Consider the following 23869-nt stretch of genomic DNA (forward strand, 5'->3'; position numbering starts at 1 on the left):
TTAACTGGAAATTTTACTGACATAAAACCATTGAAATTCCCACGTTATAGTTAGTTGGACTCACTATAACTTGCGCGTGTAATGCACTGCTGATGACATCACATATTGCATCACTCATGACATGGTCAGTGACATCACTCATGACATCACTGATGACACCATCCTTGTGACAGAGATACTGACCTCCTTTCACTGTAAAGTAACCCTTGAAACACATATTAAAAAATAGAAACTATCATTTTCAAAAAAGTGGAGATACCTATACCTGTTACAACAACCAATTCAGTAATTCCACCATTTATATACACATGCACTCATTCACCAACAGTTCTATATAGTCAGTCATACATATACTCACTCATCATATGTAGTGAGACACCTATACATCCGTTAACACACCGACAGTCTTCCATAAGTTGCTCACACACATATTCACACATGCAAATAAAATATTGAACATCCATTTTTTGGCATATACAGCTATACACACACTACCACCTTACTTCTAAGGAAACTTACACATACTTACTCTCTTAAACAATCACTTATAGAAACACATACTTATTTAAACAAGAACTCTTTCAATCTCTGACTCTCACATATACTCACTTAAATACACCAATACTCACATATACTAGATTAAAACATATGAAGTTACTGATAAAGACACAAGTAAGACAGTCATTCACTTACTAACATATACATATACACACTCATTCACCCATACAGTCTGGCACATATGCTGTCTTCAAAACACATACAAACAGTGAGTCAGTCATTGATGCATCTGTGTGCTAAGTAACACCCCCACCAAATCATACGGACATTTATACTGATACTAAAAAAAACATCTAATAACCCATAGAAACACACATGTAGCTACTCACCAACCCATGCACCCACTTGTACACAAAGTGAAACACTGATACAAACATTTAAATATTGAAACAATACTCGCTAATATATGTATTCACTATGATACACTTAATAAGCCAGTTAACCAATCATTTTTTTTTTTAAACATTCATTAAGACACTTATTTAAACATTTATTCTTCCTTGGACCTTTACATATACATATATAAAACATGTTTATTTTTCAGAAAGGCACACATTCACTGGATGGTGTCATCAGTGATGTCATGAGTGATGTCACTGACCATGTCATGAGTGATGTAATATGTGATGTCATCAGCAGTGCATTACACGCGCAAGTTATAGTGAGTCCAACTAACTATAACGTGGGAATTTCATTGGTTTTATGTCAGTAAAATTTCCAGTTAACTATAACTGGTGTGAAACCTATGGTTTTTTCAGTGAATTTAATAGGTTTTTTAAATGCTAATTCCTAACTATAACTGGTGTGAAACCTATGGTTTTTTCAGTGAATATATATCTCTCTCTCTATATATATATATATATATATATATATATATATATATATATATATATATATATATCTCACTGGGATCACACACTTGTTGGTTTATCCGGGGAAAAGATTCCAATTGAATGTCTTTAGGGATCTGGTTCAAAAGGCATCGATGTCGAAGGAGAAATAAGAATTCTTCCATAATAAACTGGAAGAAATGTCATACACCACAACCTGTAGTGCTTTAGGCCATAGCAGGGGGCATAGTCGTTAGCACAAGTGTGACTAAAGTCAGGAAATGTTGGAAGAAAGTAAAGTTGCAGAAAAGTTAGAAGTGCTTGAGACTGGTGTTTAGCAATGATCTGGGGCCAGCTAAGAGTTTATAGAACAATCACAGTGGAGTCCGCCATTTTGAAATTTGAACAATACTTTTATAAGAGTTGTAACAAGACAGGACTCAATATAGCCTGAGATTGCGTTACTAGAGAGAGAAGATGAATAATTCTTATTCCCAAACTTGTGAATGGTCCCAAAGCGCAGAGACACTTCTACAGCCTTCTCAGATTTTCACCAATCAACGCATTCAATGTGAAATCTTCCAAACTAGCTTTTGCTTCATTTTAATCTTCCATATTATATAAATATGTCAAACCAGACAATTCATCAAAAATCCATGATTCAAATCCATATAAACAATTGTGCAATTGCTGCTTTGTCCTTCTTTGAGCACAGTTGGTATTCCCAATGCATTCCGGACCCGAACGGTCCTTCGTCAGGGAGATGTGCTGTGGAATAGTCAAACAAATAAACTGCTTCATAAAAAACATCCCAACAGGGGCAACAGGCATTCCAGGCAGTTTGATGTGGAGGGGAAGGCAAAAGGATAAGCGGTGGATAGAGTGCTGTGAAGACACAGGATCCCAATTAGATGACTATTCCTGGTTGACCTTGTCAGAGGAGATCGAGGATTCCATAGAAGGAACCCATTGGCTTGAGATAAATATACAAGGCCTTGAAAGCATTGCACTATAGCCTGATGGCTTCCTGACTGCATTCTAAAAAACATTTTCCCACAGCTGAGCAAGTATCGATTGCCTGTTTCAACACTGCACATGTCTGCGCTGCAGGAAAACCTGTGTGTGACTTTGAGCATCTCTGTGGCTTCCAGAGTTAAGTTTGGTTCAACCCTTGGCACGTCATCGGAGGTTGTTGTGAATCAAGGTTTGTTACCATATCTTTACATCTTACACAGTTCTCAAGATATTCACATTTCATCCCCCAGACCTCTTCTAAGTTGCACTGGTTGCTGAAGCCCACGACTCTGGACCTGTTGGGGTCTCTGAACAATGCCAAATGCATACAGTGGCTTCCAAGTTACGACATTAAACCTTCTTGTGCCATACCGCGAAGACTCTGGTGTACCAGGACTATACCAAAATGCAATCCTCCCACACCACTGACTAGTCTATGGACTAGTGGAATCCAGTGTACTCTGAGCAGACACTGGGCACCAAATATCATTCCAGTACCCTTTAAGATGGCCATTTGCTTTCAAGGGTTTGGGTGGGCACTTCGCACTGTCCAGTACCAACACCTACAACTCAGATCACTGCTGTGCAAAGATACATTTTGCTTTGAAAGTAGCAATATGAAACCAATCACTCTTTGAGTTGCACACTGGTGGCACTGAACACTGCCTTAGGCTAACCTTCGTGATAGACTTTAACGTTAACATACAGTATATGATTTGAGTTTGGAGTCTAATCTGAGGCTCGGAAGTAATAGAGTACTGAATTTCGTTGTATATGATTTTTTTTATGTGTAGTATATTTTGTGTATGTCTATTAAAGTGCTTTCTTTTCATAAAGTAAAGCACTGACTGGAGAGTAAATTATTAAGAGATATTGAAGTGTTGTACAGTGTTCTGAGTGTCTAACCTACATTGTCTCCTTGAGTAAGCCTTGGCCTGTTCTGCTCCACTACCCTGAGAACGTTGAGTGCAAAGGGTGGGGGTATTGGGGGAACTTGGATAACCAGTTTGTGATCCAGTTGTACATTGACCTCAGGGCACTCGGTAGTAAATGACGCCAGTTGTAACAATTGGAATTCAATAACCTCTAAGTGAACTAGGACCCCAGTACCAGATCTTGCATTACGGCATAAAACAACAGCACTGTTGATGCCTTGGCTAACGGTGCAACTTAGTATTTTCATAACATTTAGAGCTCAGCTAAAGCAGAATACTTTACATTTTAAAGTGAACTATTTTCAAATTCCTCTAAATAATAGACTGTAGTATATTTGAAATGGGCCTTTACAGTACGTTATGGTTTTGAAAGGCAGTATTTTACTCTGAATGTTCCCGCTTGGCAAATACCATCAGCTAAAACATCCTCTAATCTTCTCCTTACAGCATTACCTGTATGAGTTGGTCATCAAAACCCTTGTCCACCACAAACTCTTTTACATGCTGCATCAGTTCCTTCAGTATCATGTCCTCAGTGATTCCAAGCCTCTGGTACGTTTTTTAAATGGTGCTCTATTTAATCCAGTCACTGTATTAAGGGAGTTGACAGTAGCGCTTTGAAATGGTAGTCAAGTTATTTTATGTATTTAATACCTGTATAACTATCAGTGATCCATGTTGAAGACTCATTCAATTAGCTACTTTGATATTTGAAATCTTCCATACCTTTTAAATAATTTGTATGATTTCCCTTTAGGTAAGGTTTCTAATCCTGTGTTGACTCTTTAGTTCATGAGCAAAAGTATAAATGATAAGTCTGCTCTGGTTGCTGTTGTTTCTCTACTGCAAGCCTAAATGCTCTGGAGTGTGAGCTTTATTGGACCACTAAATGTTTTCCCCCCACCGTTGGTATCAGTAAAAAACATAAGTAGATCTGAACTTCTGTTACCCTTAGATGAAGAAGGCAAATGTTTGTATTAAAATTAAAAGGGGAGTGTAGTGCAGTAAAGATACATTGCAGTATCTCTTCTGGAGTCCAGTGGTCAGAATAGCATGGTAGCAGAATAGGAAATAGATAAAAACAGCAGGTTCAGGGATGACATACAGTGCGATAGAGCAAGGCCCCAGACAACTATTATAGATCACCGTCAGTGAGGGAAAGTCAGAATCTCTTTAATTCGGACTGTCCTTAATGATTGAGTTGAAGCCTCATTCAACAGGACCTGGTCTGGGATATTGATATATTAACGTCGCCTTCCTCCACTGTGTGACGAATTGCCAGACATTTTACACAGTGTGTTAATGACATAAAATCAATCATATATGAGTAAATAATGACTTCAAAGGACAGAAGATGGATGTTGTTTGACCTATGCTTTTTAAAACCGTCCAACAACTAAGTAGACAGTTTTGCTCCACCAGCCCCCCAATGATTGTGGTTGCCAGTCCGAAGGAGGATACAGAGACTGCATGTATAGTGTCGTTTTACTGTCTGTATTATTGCTTGTTATATCTTAAGGCAGTAATATAGTCAGAATGTGTTACAACTTTGAAAACAAACATTAGATGTGTGGTCATTATTAGTATAGAGATCTGCATTTAAAGCTACTAAAGTGTTCTTGTGCTTGCCATATTTGAGCCAGTATATAGTAACTGTTGCATAAAAAGACACCGATTTCTTTCTTCCTTTCAGTTTGAAGATATTAACTTTGTTTGATTGTTTTTTAAGGCATGTCAACTACTCACCCTAGAGAGTATTTATCCCCCTGCACATCAACTTTCTCTGGATATGCTTAAGGTGAGAACCCTCAAACTGTACTATGAAACCCATGTATGAATGAGAAATGATTGTGTAAAGATCTTAAGAAAGGGTATTGATGTTTTAGCTTTTTAGAATCGGTGAAAGAATTAGCTACAGCGTAAGACCTAAATGTGAAATCAGTATCCATACTTTATTGAGAAATATATCTGGGGAATTTCAGTTAATTTAGTAGACATGATATCGAGTTTAGCTTCTGGCTGTACTGAAAAGATTGATTACTTAAAGAATGGAGTTTGGGTAATTTCAATCATCTTATTGCCCTAGCAGCATTAGGTTTTGCAACCATAGTTTGAGCAAATGGAGAGCAATTTATAGAAGGCCGCCTCACTTGGAGGTATGTGGATAGTTTCACTTTGAGATGCTCTGCATAGAACTTTGGAATATATCGGCTTGTGATGCCTAAAATAGGCCAACAAGCTCTTGATTATTTTATTTGATCACATTAGAAAGGATGTGTGGCAAGCTAATTGGGTGGTAGAAAATGGTCATCTGTTGCTGTATTTGAAGATGGGTCAATGTTATGTTTTTAGGAGGAAGACTTTTTTTAAATTAATCTTTTATTCATAAAATAGTTGTGATTAACAAGCCCAATTTGTAACCAGTACATAGACATTGTACTGCTGTGGATTTAAGATAATTTGACTGGAATATGTATGATCTCATCTTAGTTGCATGTTTTGTTATACTGATGATAATTTCTTAACCATTAGAAAAGGGTCCTCTATAATAGTGTGGCAATTCAACTGCAGATGAGTACAATACTTTTTATACTGCATGAAGGAAGTTTACTCTATAAAAAGGTGTTAATGTATGATTATCTATTCCTATTCGTCTGAAGTGGAATTCATTCAGTCATAACTTACTCCTTTGCTAATATGATTACTAGATTTTGAATCCATTTCTTGTAATTGGATATTAATACTTGACCTATGCAGTTCTAAAATGATTTTTCTGGAGTGATTAATGCACAATGCAACTCTTTCTAGTGAAAATAAAAGGTTTGTCAGTTTTGGAATGGAGTAGATGGCTCTGTCAAGGGAGATCCATTCCAGTTAACTTCAACATAAAAGTCAGCTTTGAGTGTACAAAAACTGTTGTACACTTTTACACTAGATACAGTAGGTAATTGCTCCCTATTGTATGGTCAACATATCCCTATTGACCCCAAAGGCAGTTTAACATAGCAGACATTGTTTGTTTAGGGTTTCAGGTTTAAGTCTTGCCAATGTGGGTCTGGAGTCTCAGTTCACAGGCATGATGCCTTTTCTTTGAGTTATTACGCAGTAAGCAATCACTGTGTGCAGGCTTCCAACACTGTTGCAAAGCACAGGCTTGAATGGCCCTGGCACAGTTGCACTGTGCCACCTTGTTCCATTAATCATTCTGACATGCATTATAATAACATACTGAGTCCCTTGGCAGATGATCTGTAGGATTTGGTTACACTTTTATTCAATAGCAGAAAACTCCACAATTCAAAGGTGTACTCCTTTTTAGAAGGGTTATTACTGTAGTAACGTTGAGATCATGGAAAGTCAAGTACTTGGTGGCAGCTGATGAATAACTGTCGACTACAGACATTTTAATCTAAAATCAAACTTGGGGAGCCTGCCTGCTGGGACTCCCTAGTAAATCTGTATAGTCTGCCATGACTGGGAACATTCACTCTCCCCATAACGTAACTGGGTACATTTTGGAATTTCGGCATGTGGCTAAGGATTCATTACCTTCATACAGACTGGTCAAGGGCATGGACACTGGTACCACTTGACCAACAATGGTGTGCTTATTGCCCATTCCAACTCCCTGTCACCTCTGGTAGAAAAGGAAGGAAGTCCAGCAACAAGTTCCAGACTGTCCAGTCAGATCCATATTATGCCATGTCTGTCATCACCATGGAATCAGCACTCTGAAAACCAGAGTAAACCAAGATGCACTGGAACCTGAGTGGATCCCTTACAAATTTAGATGCTGCACCAGTTTGGAGTCGTTTACAGCTAACTCACCGTTCTTCCCAATGATGCAAGGATACATTCTGGCCCAGTAAACCAGAAAAACTTGATGCCTGAGCACACAAACAGAGAAAGAATTGCTCCACTGGATGTGAGTCCGAACTAAATGCAAAGGATTGTGGGTAAAGATTTCAGTTGCTGCAAACTATGGAAAAGAAGGAACGCCTGTCTTGTGTGATCACTGCCTGCTGTATCAACTTCTGAACCAAGTTCCAGCTACTTGAAGAGGGTCATTGTGCCAAAGTCCGGCTTTCTCAGGCTACAGGCTTGTACCACTGGTCAGCATGATTCCAAAAATAGTATTGCTGAAAGGAGGCTCTTACTATCACCTGGTGAAAGACAGTTAAGTCAAAGATCATTCTTTCCTTACACCTGAAGCTAGAGAGAAGACCTCAAGGGCAACCTCTGTGTGACTTGCTTAATGGGATTAGTATGGGGAGCGGTGGAGCAGGTCATATCCACCATGTGGTTCCTTTGAGGGTGACTTAACTGGCTGCAAAAGTATTGTCAAAAGACACACACACACTAGACACACCGTTTTAATGCAACATCATCCTGTCTTATGCAACCACTGTGATGGACTGTGACCATCAGAATGGAACAACGTTAACTCCATTGTCTCGCCAGTCGCAACCTTGTCACACGTCAGTCCTGCACCCGAGTCATGTGAGTAGTCTGAGCCTTTGTTCCCAAAAGCCTTGTGAGGCTCAGATCTTGTCAATTAGAACCATCAATAGGTTTCTTAAATGCCCATTCTAGGCCGTTCTGGCCACGAATGCCCTGCTGGTGAAGTGGGAGCTCAGTCAAGCGATCTCGCTAACCAAGCCAGTGCCATCATGGTGAGCTGGACCTGTATCACAGTTTTGATGAGTACTCCTCCATGCTTTCAGACTTAGCTGGAGAGGAGTATACTTTAAGTACATGCTTAATCCTTGCAAGAAGTCTGTGGAGTACAAACTGCTCACATTTCGGGGCCTTGTTGATACTGCCACCACGACTTTGAACATCAGTCTGTCCAGGACCAGCATTAGTGACTTACATCACTGTACCTTATGCCAGAGTCCCAGGAAAAGGTAAGAATCTAACGTGTGATGGGAAGAGCTTGTTTGATCTTTTTGCTGAAGACAACCAGAGGAAGCAGTTACCGACTCCTCAGATACCAACCAACAGTTGAAGAGAAGGCAGCTGAACATGCCTATTTTCCCCGGCATCAACAAAAGTAAAGTAGCGCCCATATCTTTCCAGGTACCTAACGTCCCTACACCTTCTCTAAAGGACTGCTGCTCTCCCCTACTAGCACTGGACCTGATAACCACCTTTGCATGGGATCTTTTTGTTAAGGAGAATGGCTACAATCTAAAGCTCCCTGTTCACTCCCACCCAAACCAGCTCCGCCTTCATTGGCACCACAACTCGTTTTGCAGCAAGTCTAGAGGCTTATTTTTTGGCAAGCAGTAGAGCTCGTCCTTCCCCTAGAACGGAGACGTGGATACTACTCCGACTGTTACTTTTTTGTGTGCTCGCCGCCTCACTGATATCCAAGAGGAAAAGGTTAAAGCATGATTTAAAGTCCAGACATAAGACAGTCAGTGACCAGCGTGTGCTAGGCCCCACCGGATCCGTAAGTCCACAGCTCGAACACCAACAGGCCTGTGACTCTTTCTGTAATGTCCTCTGCTACCACCTCCTACTCTATGGGCGGTTAAGTGCCCTTTCTCTGTTAGGGAAACCCCCACTCCCTGTTTTCTGGGCACAGGGAACGCCAACTGCAATCAGATACGAACATTGACAACAAGGGAATGTGCACATCCTCTTGTGAAACACATGCGCACAGACGGGGATAGGGTGTGATGGTCGAGGAGATACTCTGCCACCAGGCCCGACCAAAATGAACTGAAACACTAGGGCAGTAAAAGGCTGTGCGGCGGCTACCTCTGGTGGGGCATCACCGGGTGCAGAGGAGACAACTGCCTCTGGCACAGACTACAGACCTTCAGAGACCCTAAAATGGCCCTTAAGGGGAAAGATGGAAGAAATATGTGTGGACATGACGCTGCTTCTGCTGGACCTCCGCAACTCAGTGGACAGAGTTGGGGAGGCTGAGATGCAATTGTCTGAGATGGAGGATCAAACCCAGACTTTGCAGGCAACTCTGACCCAGTTATAAGCCGTATCCAAGCTCCTTGAAGACATGGTTGAGGGTGAGGAACGGAAGGCAAGGCACAACATCCAAATTGTGGGCATTAAGGAGGCGACCATGGATACCTTCCTCGTCACCTGGCTGCACTTATTAGATCCTAAGGACAGTCTCACCTAGCGTTTCATTCATGAGCGAGCACTTAGGGCCCTGCTGCAAAAGCCACTGCCCCAGCGCTCCTGCCTGACCTGTCATAGCCTGTATACTCCACCACAGTGACCGAGATGCAATCCTTATGGCCGCCACGTTGCAGGTTCTATGTAGTATGAAAATATGATCACGCTTTTCTTGGACTATGCTAAAATGTTGCTTCTTCACTGAAGTGAAACAAAAGCTGATGGCCATTGTATTAACCTGTGCTCTTATGTTTCCAGCCAGGCTGAGGGTTAACTTTAACAATAAATCCTTATTAGGACGATTCATGTGACACCCCAGTACAGGATCCTACAGAGGACGGTCACCCTAGGTGCCTGTCTCCAAGATTGAGATCCAGAGAACTTTCTCCAACCCCTTGAGAGGCTTTTCTTCTTTTTGCCAATCGCTTTCACAAACTCTGGCGTATGCATACTCACACAAGCCAGTGGCACTGAGCCTTTAAGTTGGGCATCTGCCTGATCTATTATTCTACAGGCCCGTAACTATAGCAGTTGTTATGGAATATCAGACAGGTCACTCGCGACTCGAGTGCTCTCCGTCCCGCATTTACTTCATATTTATACCAGCAAGCAAGACCAAGGCAGTATCAGGTTCACCTTTCTTATAATTGCCCTGTAGTGTTGCACCTCCGAAAACATGCTGCGGAATGTCAGGGAAAAATCTTGATACTGAATGCCTCGTGGCTTCAGGGCATTCGCCTCTCTGACCTCTTTAACAACGATATAACCGAATACTTCGAGGTTAAGAAAGATTTGGTCTTCTCCCGTGTGATACTGTGGGAGGCCTTTAAAACAGTTGCTGCATAAAAAGCCATGTCATATTTTAAAGTCCAGGAAAGAGAAAGGAAGCAGTAGCTGGATAACCTGGAAGTTTATCTGTGTCTCCTGTAGGCCCAGTATGAAGAGAGATCTAGGGATGATACGTTACAGTCTTATTCACCATTAGGGATGTCCTCAAAAACAACCTATTGGGTGCTGCTAAATATGCATAGCTCCTCACACACTGCAAAATATACAAGTAAGGCAGTAAAGTTACTAAGCTCTTCTTCTGGTTGGCCAACAACCACTTGGAGACCAGATTTGTACCTGTGGTCATGGACGCTTGGGGTCGTACTGTGCTTCGTTGCCGCAAATATTGCACAAACTTTTGAAAAGCATTTAAAAAATCTCTATGCAGAGCAAATGCTAATCCAGATCGGACAGGAATCTCCAATTACTGTTGTCTTTCACATTCCATCACTTTCTACCTCAGGTAGCACTGAGCTGGACCTACCTTTTTACTGAATTGGAAATACAACAAGCAAACTCAGACATGCCTGCTGGTAAAACACCAAGCCCAAACTGCATTCCTCTGCAATGTTTCAAAGAGTTCACCTCTTTATTGCTGTACACCTTCTTGCGGCATACGATGAGGCGTGGGACAGGAGTGAGTTTCCATACGACTTCCGAGGTGCCACCATCCCAGTTACCCCAAAACCAGGGGCGTTCCCACACTCATGTTCATTCTAAAGACCAGTTTCACTTAATGACATTGAAACTTAAATATTTGACACCGGTCTCTGGGTGTTCCAGTGGCCTGGAGGGGCTCTTGAAGTCAGAGTTTTCTTGTAAAATGACAACATCATCTTGCTTGTAAAACACCTGCAGAGCTCTATTTCAAGAATCTTTCACTTACTACAGGTGTATGGGGATGCCTCGGGCCTCAAAGTGAACTGGGGAAAGCTATCTGCTTGCCACTTGTGGTGACCCCCACCACCATGTCCACATATCAAAATTCAAGATGGGCCCAACCCACCTAAAATATCCAGGCATTTTAGTGACACCTGACCCATGGTTAAGCTGGAGCCTTAATATTGCCCCGTTACTGACTAAGATCCAGCATGATCTTGGCAACTGAGCGAAGTTGCCGATCATTATTATAGGATGAGGAGCCAGTTTCAAATTATTTCCCTGAATTGTATCGTATACACTATTCAGAACTACCCATACCCACTCCCACATCATTCAATACACCACTCCTGACACGTTTTCAATGGGAGAGTGGTATCTGTCCCATATCCCTCATTAAATATACGCAGGCCATAATTGATGGTGGCCTTGGTATTCCTCATTTCCAACTATATTGGGCAATGCATTAAATGCCCCGCAATAACTGATTTTTCTGTGACAGGGTGTACTTTGCAGCACCTACTCATTGGAAGCAAAACAGCAATAGAACAACTAGAGAGAAAGAGTATATCTCAGATTTACTGGTAATTCACCATTAATTCCCTCCACCCCTTCCTGTGTCTTAGAGTGCGATAGACGTTGGACCTTGCTGCAATGGACAATGAAGAGTGGATTAAAGCCAAAATGGCCCCTACAGTGCTGACTATCTCTACCCGTCTGCGACTCATACTATTCAAATATTTACACCATGTACTTCTACCCTTTCAGGCTGTTGGATGGGCAGATCCTCTTCAGCTGCTTGCTGACAGTGCAACAGCACAGAGGGTACCTTTCTACACATTATTTGGAGTTTTCCATTCAGCCAAATTCTAGTGAAGAGTGCATGCATGTCTGGAGACAGTATTCAGTCACACTTTCCCACTCTGCCATAAAGCTGCCCTGCTGGATATCGTGGATGGTTGCGAAGGTGATTGTAGCTCACGTTTTTTGATTGGTTTTGGCTACTTTATTGATAATCGTGACATTGCCAGGAAATGGTAGAACTTTGCCCCACCAAGGGAGGTATGGGCCGGTGCACCTTGACTTGGAGGAGGTGTATAAAGCCAGAGAATGCCCCGTTAAATATCATCGGATCTGGTCCAAATGGAAACAAGAGAGACTCTTTCTGATTGCAGACTCATTGGTTACATATTTACTCGTCCTACCTACTGTGAGTGTGCTCTTTGTGTGTTCAATTCCTTTTTTTTATGTGTTCAGAAAGTGTTAGAAAGAAACAGGTTTCTAACACTCTATATTAGTTTTGATGATTAAAATCCATTTCCTTGTAAAAATATAAAAAAATGTTTTATCAATAAAAAAAATAAAAACCTCCACCTGAAATACTTGTCCAAAAACAGGCTCAAACAAGCTATTATTTTCATTAATATAATCGAAAACATTGACCTATTATCCTCCGGGAATGTTACAAGTAGCATAATACAGTGAACAGCAGATAACCCCAGTTAGACACCGGCACGCAAGCGCCTCTCATTGTGTTTTTTCCCATAATTGATGAAATCTTGTTAGATATTTTAAAGGAGACATCAGTATCTGGCAATTGCTGGAAAAAAGATCAGAAAGGTTTTCTCTAAAGTGACCCTTAGCAGACAAGCTATAAAAAGTGTCATCTATGGTGTCAGAAACGGAGGAATAGGTGTCTGAGGAGGATGACTCAGCCAAGCCACCAAAGGGCAAGTTGACTGATAGCCTAGCAAAAATGCTTCAGCTTAAAGACAGAGCTGAGGATGTAGAAGTCAGGCCTTAATATGAGCTAACCCGACTGTAGTCTATATTGCTGAAAATGAAGAAACGTGCAATAGGCATTTTTGGCCACAGAAATATCTATCCTGGTATTCATTGTTGAAAGAGTGCATGAATCAATGTCGAGGAAATCACTGGGGAAGACTTCAACTTGGCCACTGCTTATGCTAATTCTGAACAGACCTCCTGTGGGCATTGGTAAGTGTGGTTCCTCAGAGCATGGAGTGAGCACAATGTATGTTGGCAAATACACAAACTTTTGAAAAGGCATGAGTCTGCTCACTACACAATACATTTGGGACTGACTTGAAGAAAAAGTAAATGGGAAAATTTAGAAATTTTATTTACCTAGAGAAAGGTAGCATTAAAAGACAAACAGATGTATAACGCATTATGATATAACAAAAAAAGTACTTTGGGCAACTGGTAGTGTGGTGCACAGATTTACAAATTCTAATTGAGGAGGTTGAGATGTACCTAGGTACTTGTAAAATACAACTAACATATGGTAGTGTAGGTCTCCCAGATTACTAATCTACATAACTTATAATACAATGGTAATAAATACTTGCATGTGGCACACGGGCAAGAAAGAGGGCTGGAACTTGCCAGAATTGTATCTTAAGTGAGGCTGGGTGTTGGATATTGTATGTTGTCCGAGAGGTGGCTGGGCTCAGAACCCATAAACAAATGATAATTGCTCCTATTGAGTGAAGGATCAGTGCATATGTTTGTTTTAGAACCTGAAAAAATGCAGAACACTAAATTGACCGAGAGGCAAGTTTATGACTTGGTATTTCACCTATGGTCAGACAATCTGGGTATCAGGTGATCCCCGCTTGAGTGCAGTGCAGCGAGAGACGTAGTGAGGTAACTGAATGATAGAAAAGTGCCCCTTGTTAATACACCTGCACTGAACCTGGATGACATCACTAGTTATCCTAAAATTGTTGCCAATAATTATGGGACTACACTGGGGTTGTGAGAAAGGGGGTGTTTTCAATATAATGGGCTGAACAAGTCTTCCCTTAGATAGTGGCAGTAGTAGTGAAGACTGCTTTGGAAGGTTGGCACTTGGTTGAGGTCTTGAAGAAACAGTACGGTGCACTACAATGTTACCATTTTATGCCAATATTGCCAAAATTACACATTGACGGGAATGATGATGCTTATGGGGAATATTTAGGCATGATATTGACAGACCACATTCCTCTACGGTGCTTGCTTTAGTCTTGGTGTGAACCTTGCTCTATCTCCACCAGAAAGCTGAGATCAAAGTGCTACGGGAATGCAGATTATAGAAGGGCATCGGAGACAGTGATGCATATTGTCTCAAAAGAGGAGGATGAGCTGAAAGAGGATGGCAGAGAGGTCTCTGTTATATACAGTTTGTCCTCAAGCACACACTAACACATGTTTACAAAATAACTTTGGAGATGAACAGTTGTCTTCTTTGTTTATTCTCTTTTTGAGTCCATTTCATGTTTGGTTGTTGTCATTTTTTAGCCTCCCAAGCCAACACATGTTTAGTCGCTTACAAGGAAATATCCTGCGACTTCCTCAGGGCTATTATCTTCTTCCAAAGCTCCTTTCAAGCTCACTAGCTGTCTATCATTCCTGAGATTGATACCGGGAAGGATTATATTTTATTTTTATTTATTTTATTTATATCATTTGTAGAGCGCCTGAATCACCCCGGATGGTGTACCTCCGCGCTGAGGACGTGAAGAGGAGAGGACCAGGAGCTAGAAAAGGGATGTCTTGAGTTTTTTCTGAAGGTCAAGTAATTAGTGCATTGTCGGATGTCTAGGGGAAGTTGGTTCCAGATATGAGGGGCTAGGTAGGAGAATGCTTTGCCTGCTAGTCTGGTTTGTTTTATACGCGGTATGGTGAGAAGACCTTTCCCTTCAGAGCGAAGGGAGCGAGGAGGGGAGTGCTTGACCAGTTTATCCGACAGATATGTAGGGCCCATCTGATTAAGGCCTTTGAACACCAGACAGCATATTTTAAATTGTATTCTCTTAAGTATGGGAAGCCAGTGCAACTTGTGGAGAAGGGGGAGTGAAGGGGTACGAAGAGGGGCACTGGTTACAAGGCGCACTGCTGTGTTCTGTACCACTTGTAGACTATTTAATGAAGTTTCGTTGGCAGAGATCAGCAAGGCATTGCTGAAATCTAGGCGACTGAGTACCAGGGCGTGTACCAGGGTTTTGCGTGTGGAGGAAGGAAGGAAGTGGAAGACTTTCCGAAGCAGGCTGAGTGCATGGAAGCAGGCCCATTTGGTTGCGGTTATGTGGTCATCTAGGTTTAGTTTGTTATCTATTAGTACTCCGAGACTCTTGACCACAGGCTTTGGAAGAGGGGTAGGCCCTAGTTCCTCTGGCCACCAGTTGGGTGACCAGCTGGTGGCGGCGTTTTAAAATAGCATTATTTCTGTTTTGTCAGCGTTCAACTGGAGGAAGTTGCTACTCATCCAAGATGTTATTGTTTTCATGCCGTCTGAAAAGATATTACCGATGTTAGGGGTGTTTTTGTCAAAGGTGAGGAGAAGTTGCGTGTCATCCGCGTAGGAAATGGGGGTAAACCCCAATTTCCTTAGGAGTGCTGATAGAGGGGCAACATAAATGTTGAACAACAAGGAGCTGAGGCAGGAACCCTGAGGTACACCCTTGATTACCAATGTGGTCTTAGATTTAAATGGACCAAGGTTTACCGTTTGGGTTCTTCCCTCAAGGAAGTCCATAAGCCAATTAAGGGCTGATCCCTGAATGCTTTCCAGTAGGATCTTGTGTGAGATAGTGTCGAATGCTGCGGACAGGTCGAGCAGTATGAGAATTACTGCTCGGCCAGCGTCCGCGTGCATTCTGATGTCGTCTGACATTTATCAAGGCTGATTCTGTACTGTACCTAGGACGGAATCCTGACTGTGATTGATCCAAGCAGTTGGTAGATTCAACGAGTATGGAAAGGTGAGTGTTAATCTGCTTTTCCAAGAATTTACTATGGAGAGGGAGGAGTCAGAATGGTCTATAGTTGGTGATCTCGTCAGGGGACAGTTTAGTGTTTTTCCTAATGGGCATGATCTGGGCGGCTTTCCATTCCTTTGGGAGCTTACCTTCTATAATGGAGCTATTTAAGATGGAGCACAAAGGGGCGGCCAGCTCGGCTGCAAGAGTTTTGGCTATTTTTGCTGGAATATGGTCTTTAGGAGATCCAGATTTGGAGGTGGATAACATAAATTTTGTTTCTTGGATGGTGAGCAGAGGGAATGTTTTTAAGGAGTAAGGGCTGGGTATGGTGGGGGTAGGATCAGTGATTGTAATGTGACCTGAAATTGCAGTGGAGGAAGTTATCTTACTGTAGATATTGTCAATCTTTTGTAAAAGGAAATCTGTGATATTATCGCAGAGAGACTGGTTTGGTGCATCTACTGGGTTGCAGGCTTTAGGATTGATAAGGGTGTTGAGTACTTGGAAGAGGACGTTGGGGGTGTTGTCCGTTTGTTCCAGTTGGCTGGCTATGTGATTTTTCCAGGCGATCATATTATACACCTAAATGGTTTATCTGATATAAGGAAATAGCTTATGGATATTTTGTACAGGGTCTATGTGGAAGAATTATCTCTACTTATGCTACTAAGAGAGCAGGACGGAATTAAAACCACTTGAAAGAAGCTTTGGAAGAAGAAGATAGCCCTGAGGAAGTTGCAGGATATTTCCTTGTAAGCGACAAGACACATGTTGGTTTGTGAGGCTAAAAGATTATAACAATCGAACAAGAAAAAGACACAAAAAGAGAATAAACAAAGAAGAGGAGAACTGTTAATCTCCAAAGTTTTATTGTTTACATGTGTTAACATGTGCTTGAGAACAAGCTGTATATTGTTATGTTGTCTCTGACCACATTCTAGGGAATAGGGTGGTTTTCCCTACCTTTTAAGCACTGCATTATCTTCCGTTAATAGGGATAAACCTATTTTTGTGTACAATTCTATGAGAGGCATTTCCCTACAACTCAACACCCGCTTTTCTGGAAGGTCTGTGTGATTACACTGGTGGTGTCCAAGACGTATATCAGCTGTATCATAGGGGTTAGGAAAACATTCCCGAACAGGAGTAGAACTTAGTCGTAAGTCTGTTAACTACTCTGGACAAATAGAGAAGATGTGATGAGTAAACATTAGTGTACAAGTAGTGATGGCTCAAAAGGCAAAAACGAAATTAAGGTATCTAAGGATATTTACAAAAAAATAAGCATACACCCTTTTCTGCTTGAGCAAAGCAACTCGAGGAGTATTCGGAGAAGACAAATTTAGTTAAACTCACCAACTTACAAGAGACTTATAAAAAAGGTAATAATCCGTTGTAAAATGGTAAACTCCAGTTAGTATTGACCTAGTTTTAGATTTCTTTTGAGTATACTATACTATAATATCAGATTTATAAAGCGCATGGCGACCCGAAGGCATCTCAGCGCTGGGCACAAAGGCATTGAACCATACAAAACGGGATGCCATCTAGAGAGTGTTATTATTTAAAAAGCCAGGTTTTAAGTGCTTTTCAAAAGCATAGTTCTTTATCTGTTAGTCGAATGGCTAACGGAAGATCGTTCCAGAGGTTAGCTGTATTTAAGCTGAAAGATCGTCCTCCACTTCTGGCTCATTTAACACTGGGTGCTAAGGCCAAATGGAGGTTCGAAGGCCATAGTGGTTTATTGGCAATTTAAGGGGAAGCAAACTGGCATAGAATTGGTGGTGGACCTTGTCCTTGCAGAGCACGATAAAAAATGCACAATGATAAATTCGATTCTCTGCGTAATGAGGAGCCAATGACGGTCTCTCAGGCCCTGTCTTGACTGATTGCGCTCTAAGGATCCCAAGTAACATGCGTGCAGCCACATTTTGACCTACCTGCAGTTTGCGTGTCAATCCTGTAGTATCCAATGAATTATAGATGCTTCTGTGGAAAAAAGTGCAAATCTGATAACCACCAAGGAAGAAATTTGTGGGTGGAATCCAGATATTGGTTTTTGGGCAGTGTGCGTCCTGTATGCCACTAACAAGTGCTCTAATTTAGTCCATAGTGATTTCTTTAAAATATTTCTTTATTTTAAATCACAAAAAAAGAGCCAACGTGTTTTTTCCCCAAATGAAACCGTGGAACTTCATCAGGGCTTAATAAGTTAAAGTTCTAATGCTCCATAAGGATACATCATAAAAGTGGATTCTTCGTCTTATGATAGCGGTATGCTTCAAATTTAACAGTTTGACACCTTGATAAGTGTGAGGACTCTCCTCGAGTTGATCGGTAAGATTTTTTTCAAAAGGAATGTCTAGAGCTAATTCCACCAGTTCTGAGGGTACTACGTTGGCGTTGGCTCATGGAGTGCCTCTCCTTGACATCTGCCTGGCTGCGATGTGGGCCTCAGTCCATATGTTTACAAGCATTACTGCCTTTAAAGCCATCTCTTGCTAGAAGGAGACTTACAGCCAGATTCATCAATGTCCCGATTTGCGAGTCCTTAATAGCGATTATTAAGGAATCGCTATTAATGACTCGCAAAACGGGATTCATGTAGAAATCGCAATATTATTTGCGATTTCTACAGCTTCCTTATTTGCGATTAGCAAATTGCTAATCGCAAATAAGGAATGACTCCCCATGCATTCCTATGGACCTAGAGGCCCATAGGAATGAATGGGGAGTCATTCCTTATTTGCGATTAGCAATTTGCTAATCGCAAATAAGGATGCGATTTCCAGGGTGCCAGGGGTGTCCAAAGGACACCCTGTAGCACCCCTGAAATGTAAATGTAGACTGATGTTGAGATTCCTTAAATGCAATTCCTCGCAATTTAGCGATTTCGCAATTTGCGATTTTTGCATTTGGGATGATGAATCCCAAATGCAAAAATTGCGCTCGCAAAGGGCCTGATTCTCAGAATCTGGCCTTTTGCAAGCCGATTTTACAATGATGAATCTGGCTGCTAGCCTGTATGGTGCTGCAGGGCTTTTAAGACCAAGTCCACTCAACACACCCTCCACCTGGGGAGGCTGTGGTGTTGGCATCTATTCTGAAATGAGGAATTTGTGGTTAGAAAGATCGTTCAGGAGAACTTGTTACTTATCTTCGGTAAAGCTCTTTCTGGTACACATTGTATCTAACCGTAGAGCCCTCACTGCGCTCTCACCTCCCCGTTCTGTGGTGTGGTGTTTTTTTAGCATCCAAAAAAGTCAGAAGTTGGGAAATATGCATACTGATACCAACAAATGTTCATGCTTTGTGTTTGAAAGCGTGGATTGAAAAATATTAAATTGATGTCAGCGCACAGGGGTAATGCTTAAATACAACTTCTCTACATCATTTCTGGAGTGTTATGGAGCCAACCCAGAGCTGCATGGCGCCAGCTAGTTGTCTGTGGGAACACAGCAGGAAAAATGTTTATAGGTCCATTCTGGCCTATGGGGAGTGTTCTAGCACAAGGAATCTGCAGTTCGACAGACAATTCAACAAAAACATATTACTGGGGGTAAATAACTTTTTCTTCAGCTCTCAAACTTTTTAGTTGGTATCCATCTAGTATTTTAATTTCATAGCCTATGCTATACTTAGCCTCCCTCCTTTTTTAGGTCGAGCCTAGAGCAGCGTATGCGCTGCTTGCTCAACTTTTAGTAAAGTGTAAAAAAAAGTGCTTCCTACCAGAGTTTTACTGGCCTGAAGCTTGATTGCGCGTACACGTCTGTCTCCTCCGTCACGGGTCATTAAGTTGCTTTCCTCTCTGCCTCCGCCCGATCACTTTAACTTTAACTTTCGTGGCTTGGCTTTTTTTTTTTGCTTTTGCTTTCAGCACTCAGCCTTCAGCTTCATTTGTGTCTTCTAGCTGTGAATCATGCTCCTCTGCTCCACTCCCCCTCCCTTCTCCCCCACCTCCCCCTCCTCTTCCTCAGTTTCATTTGTGTCTTCTATCACTGTGAATGCTCTCGCTTCCACCAGGCACACACACCACCAGTCGTCAGTGCACGCTTTCACCAGGCACACACACCACCAGCCGTCATTGCACGCTTCCACCAGGCACACACACCACCAGCCATCATTGCACACTTCCACCAGGTACACACACCACCAGCCGTCAGTGCACACTTCCACCAGGCACACACACACCGCCAGCCGTCAGTGCAAACTTCCACCAGGCACACACACCACCAGCCGTCATTGCACACTTCCACCAGGCACACACACCGCCAGCTGTCAGTGCATGCTTCCACCAGGCACACACACCACCAGCCATCATTGCACGCTTCCACCAGGCACACACACACCACCAGCCATCATTGCACGCTTCCACCAGGCACACACACACCACCAGCCGTCAGTGCACACTTCCACCAGGCACACACACCACCAGCCGTCATTGCACACTTCCACCAGGCACACACACCGCCAGCTGTCAGTGCATGCTTCCACCAGGCACACACACACCCAGCCATCATTGCAAGCTTCCACCAGGCACACACACCACCAGCACCGCCAGCCGTCAGTGCACACTTCCACCAGGCACACACGCCAATAGTCGTCAGTGCACACTTTCACCAGGCACACACACACTACCAGCCATCACACACTATCAGCCGTTGGTGCACGCTTCCACCAGGCACACACACACACGCCACCAGCCGTCAGTGCATGCTTTCACCAGGCACACACACATACGCCACCAGCCGTGGGTGCGCGCTTTTACCGGGCACACGCACCACCAGCCGTCAGTGCACGCTTCCACCGGGCACACACCACCACCCGTCAGTGCAAGCTTCGACCACGCACACACACCTCCAGCCATCAGTGCACTGCTCCACCAGGCACACACCCACCAGCCGTCAGTGCACGCCTCCACCAGGCACACACCACCAGCCGTCAGTGCATTCTTCCACCGGGCACACACACCACCAGCTGTCAGTGCACGCTTCCACCAGGCACACACAAGACCAGCTGTCCGTGCACACTTCCACCAGGCACACACACCACCAGCCGTCCGTGCACGCTTTCACCGGGGCACACACCACCAGCCGTCAGTGCACTCTTTCACCGGGCACACACACCGCCATCCTTCCGTGCACACTTTCACCAGGCACACACACTACTAGCCGTCACACACTACCGGCCATCACACACTACCAGCCATCGATGCATGCTTCCACTAGCCGACAGTGCACACTTTCAAAAGGCACACACACACCACCAGCCTTCGGTGCACGCTTTCACCGGGCACACACACCACCAGCCGTCGGTGCACGCTTTCACCTGGCACACACACCACCAGCCATCAATGCACGCTTCCACCAGGCACACACACCACCAGCCGTCAATGCATGCTTTCACCAGGCACACACACCACCAGCCGTCAGTGCACGCTTCCACCAGGCACACACACCACCAGCCATCAGTGCACACTTTCACCAGGCACTCACACTGCCAGCCGTCACACACTAGCAGCCGTCAGTGCACACATTCACCAGGCACACACACCACCAGCCATCAGTGCACACTTTCAGCAGGCACACACACCACCATCCGTCAGGACACGGTTTCACCAGGCATGCACACACCATCAGCCGTCGGTGCACGCTTTTCCTGGGCACACCCTCCACCATTTGTTAGTGCACGCTTTCACCAGACACACGCACCACCATCTGTCAGTGCACGCTTCCACCAGACACACGCACCACCATCTGTCAGTGCACGCTTCCACCAGGCACACACATCACCAGCCACCAATGCACACTTCCACCAGGCACACACACCACCAGCCGTCAGTGCATGCTTCCACCAGGCACACACACCACCAGCCGTCAGTGCACGCTTCCACCAGGCACACACACCACCAGCCATCAGTGCACGCTTCCACCAGGCACACACAGCACCAGCCATCAGTGCACGCTTTCGCCAGGCACACACACCACCAGCCATCAGTGCACGCTTCCACCAGGCACACACAGCACCAGCCATCAGTGCACGCTTTCGCCAGGCACACACACCACCAGCTGTCAGTGCACGCATTCGCCAGGCACACACACCAGCAGCTGGCAGTGCAAACTTTTACCAGGCACACACACTACCAGCCGTCACACACTACCAGCCGTTGGTGCACGCTTCCACCAGGCACACACCACCAGCCGTCAGTGCACGCTTTCACCAGGCACACACACTACCAGCCGTCAGTGCATGCTTCCACCAGGCACACACACCACCAGCCGTCAGTGCATGCTTCCACCGGGCACACACACCACCAGCTGTCAATGCACACTTCCTCTAGGCAAGCACACCACCAGCCGTCAGTGCACACTTCCACCAGGCACACACACCACCAGCCGTCAGTGCACGCTTTCACCGGGGGCACACACCACCAGCCATCAGGGCACTCTTTCACCGGGCACACACACCACCATCCTTCAGTGCACACTTTCACCAGGCATACACACTACCAGCCGTCACACACTATCAGCCATCAATGCATGCTTCCTCCATGCACACACCACCAGCCGACAGTGCACACTTTCAAAGGCACGCACACACCACCAGCCTTCAGTGGACGTTTTCACCGGGCACACACACCACCAGCCGTCAGTGCATGCTTTCACCAGGCACACACCACCAGCCATCAGGGCACTCTTTCACCGGGCACACACACCACCATCCTTCAGTGCACACTTTCACCAGGCATCCAAAAAAGTCAGAAGTTGGGAAATATGCATACTGATACCAACAAATGTTCATGCTTTGTGTTTGAAAGCGTGGATTGAAAAATATGATATTGATGTCAGCGCACAGGGGTAATGCTTAAATACAACTTCTCTACATCATTTCTGGAGTGTTATGGAGCCAACCCAGAGCTGCATGGCGCCAGCTAGTTGTCTGTGGGAACACAGCAGGAAAAATGTTTATAGGTCCATTCTGGCCTATGGGGAGTGTTCTAGCACAAGGAATCTGCAGTTCGACAGACAATTCAACAAAAACATATTACTGGGGGTAAATAACTTTTTCTTCAGCTCTCAAACTTTTTAGTTGGTATCCATCTAGTATTTTAATTTCATAGCCTATGCTATACTTAGCCTCCCTCCTTTTTTAGGTCGAGCCTAGAGCAGCGTATGCGCTGCTTGCTCAACTTTTAGTAAAGTGTAAAAAAAAGTGCTTCCTACCAGAGTTTTACTGGCCTGAAGCTTGATTGTGCGTCCACGTCTGTCTCCTCCGTCACGGGTCATTAAGTTGCTTTCCTCTCTGCCTCCGCCCGATCACTTTAACTTTAACTTTCGTGGCTTGGCTTTTTTTTTTTGCTTTTGCTTTCAGCACTCAGCCTTCAGCTTCATTTGTGTCTTCTAGCTGTGAATCATGCTCCTCTGCTCCACTCCCCCTCCCTTCTCCCCCACCTCCCCCTCCTCTTCCTTAGTTTCATTTGTGTCTTCTATCACTGTGAATGCTCTCGCTTCCACCAGGCACACACACCATCAGTCGTCAGTGCACGCTTTCACCAGGCACACACACCACCAGCCGTCATTGCACGCTTCCACCAGGCACACACACCACCAGCCATCATTGCACACTTCCACCAGGTACACACACCACCAGCCGTCAGTGCACACTTCCACCAGGCACACACACACCGCCAGCCGTCAGTGCAAGCTTCCACCAGGCACACACACCACCAGCTGTCATTGCACACTTCCACCAGGCACACACACCGCCAGCTGTCAGTGCATGCTTCCACCAGGCACACACACCACCAGCCATCATTGCACGCTTCCACCAGGCACACACACACCACCAGCCATCATTGCACGCTTCCACCAGGCACACACACACACACCACCAGCCGTCAGTGCACACT

At 44.0% G+C, this 23869-nt stretch overlaps 1 protein-coding gene across 1 annotated transcript in view; it reads left to right on the forward strand.

Moving 5' to 3' along the window:
- RMC1 (regulator of MON1-CCZ1) overlaps positions 1–23869 on the forward strand; it is a 319509-nt gene that overhangs the window by 223190 nt on the left and 72450 nt on the right. The window contains exons 17-18 of the mRNA XM_086965645.1: positions 3785–3889; positions 5067–5135. Of these exons, the coding sequence (XP_086821771.1) occupies positions 3785–3889; positions 5067–5135 (174 nt within the window). The remainder of the gene's footprint in view (positions 1–3784; positions 3890–5066; positions 5136–23869) is intronic.

This window comes from Lissotriton vulgaris, chromosome 4_1 (assembly GCF_964263255.1).
Source record: "Lissotriton vulgaris chromosome 4_1, aLisVul1.2, whole genome shotgun sequence".
NCBI lineage: Eukaryota > Metazoa > Chordata > Amphibia > Caudata > Salamandridae > Lissotriton > Lissotriton vulgaris.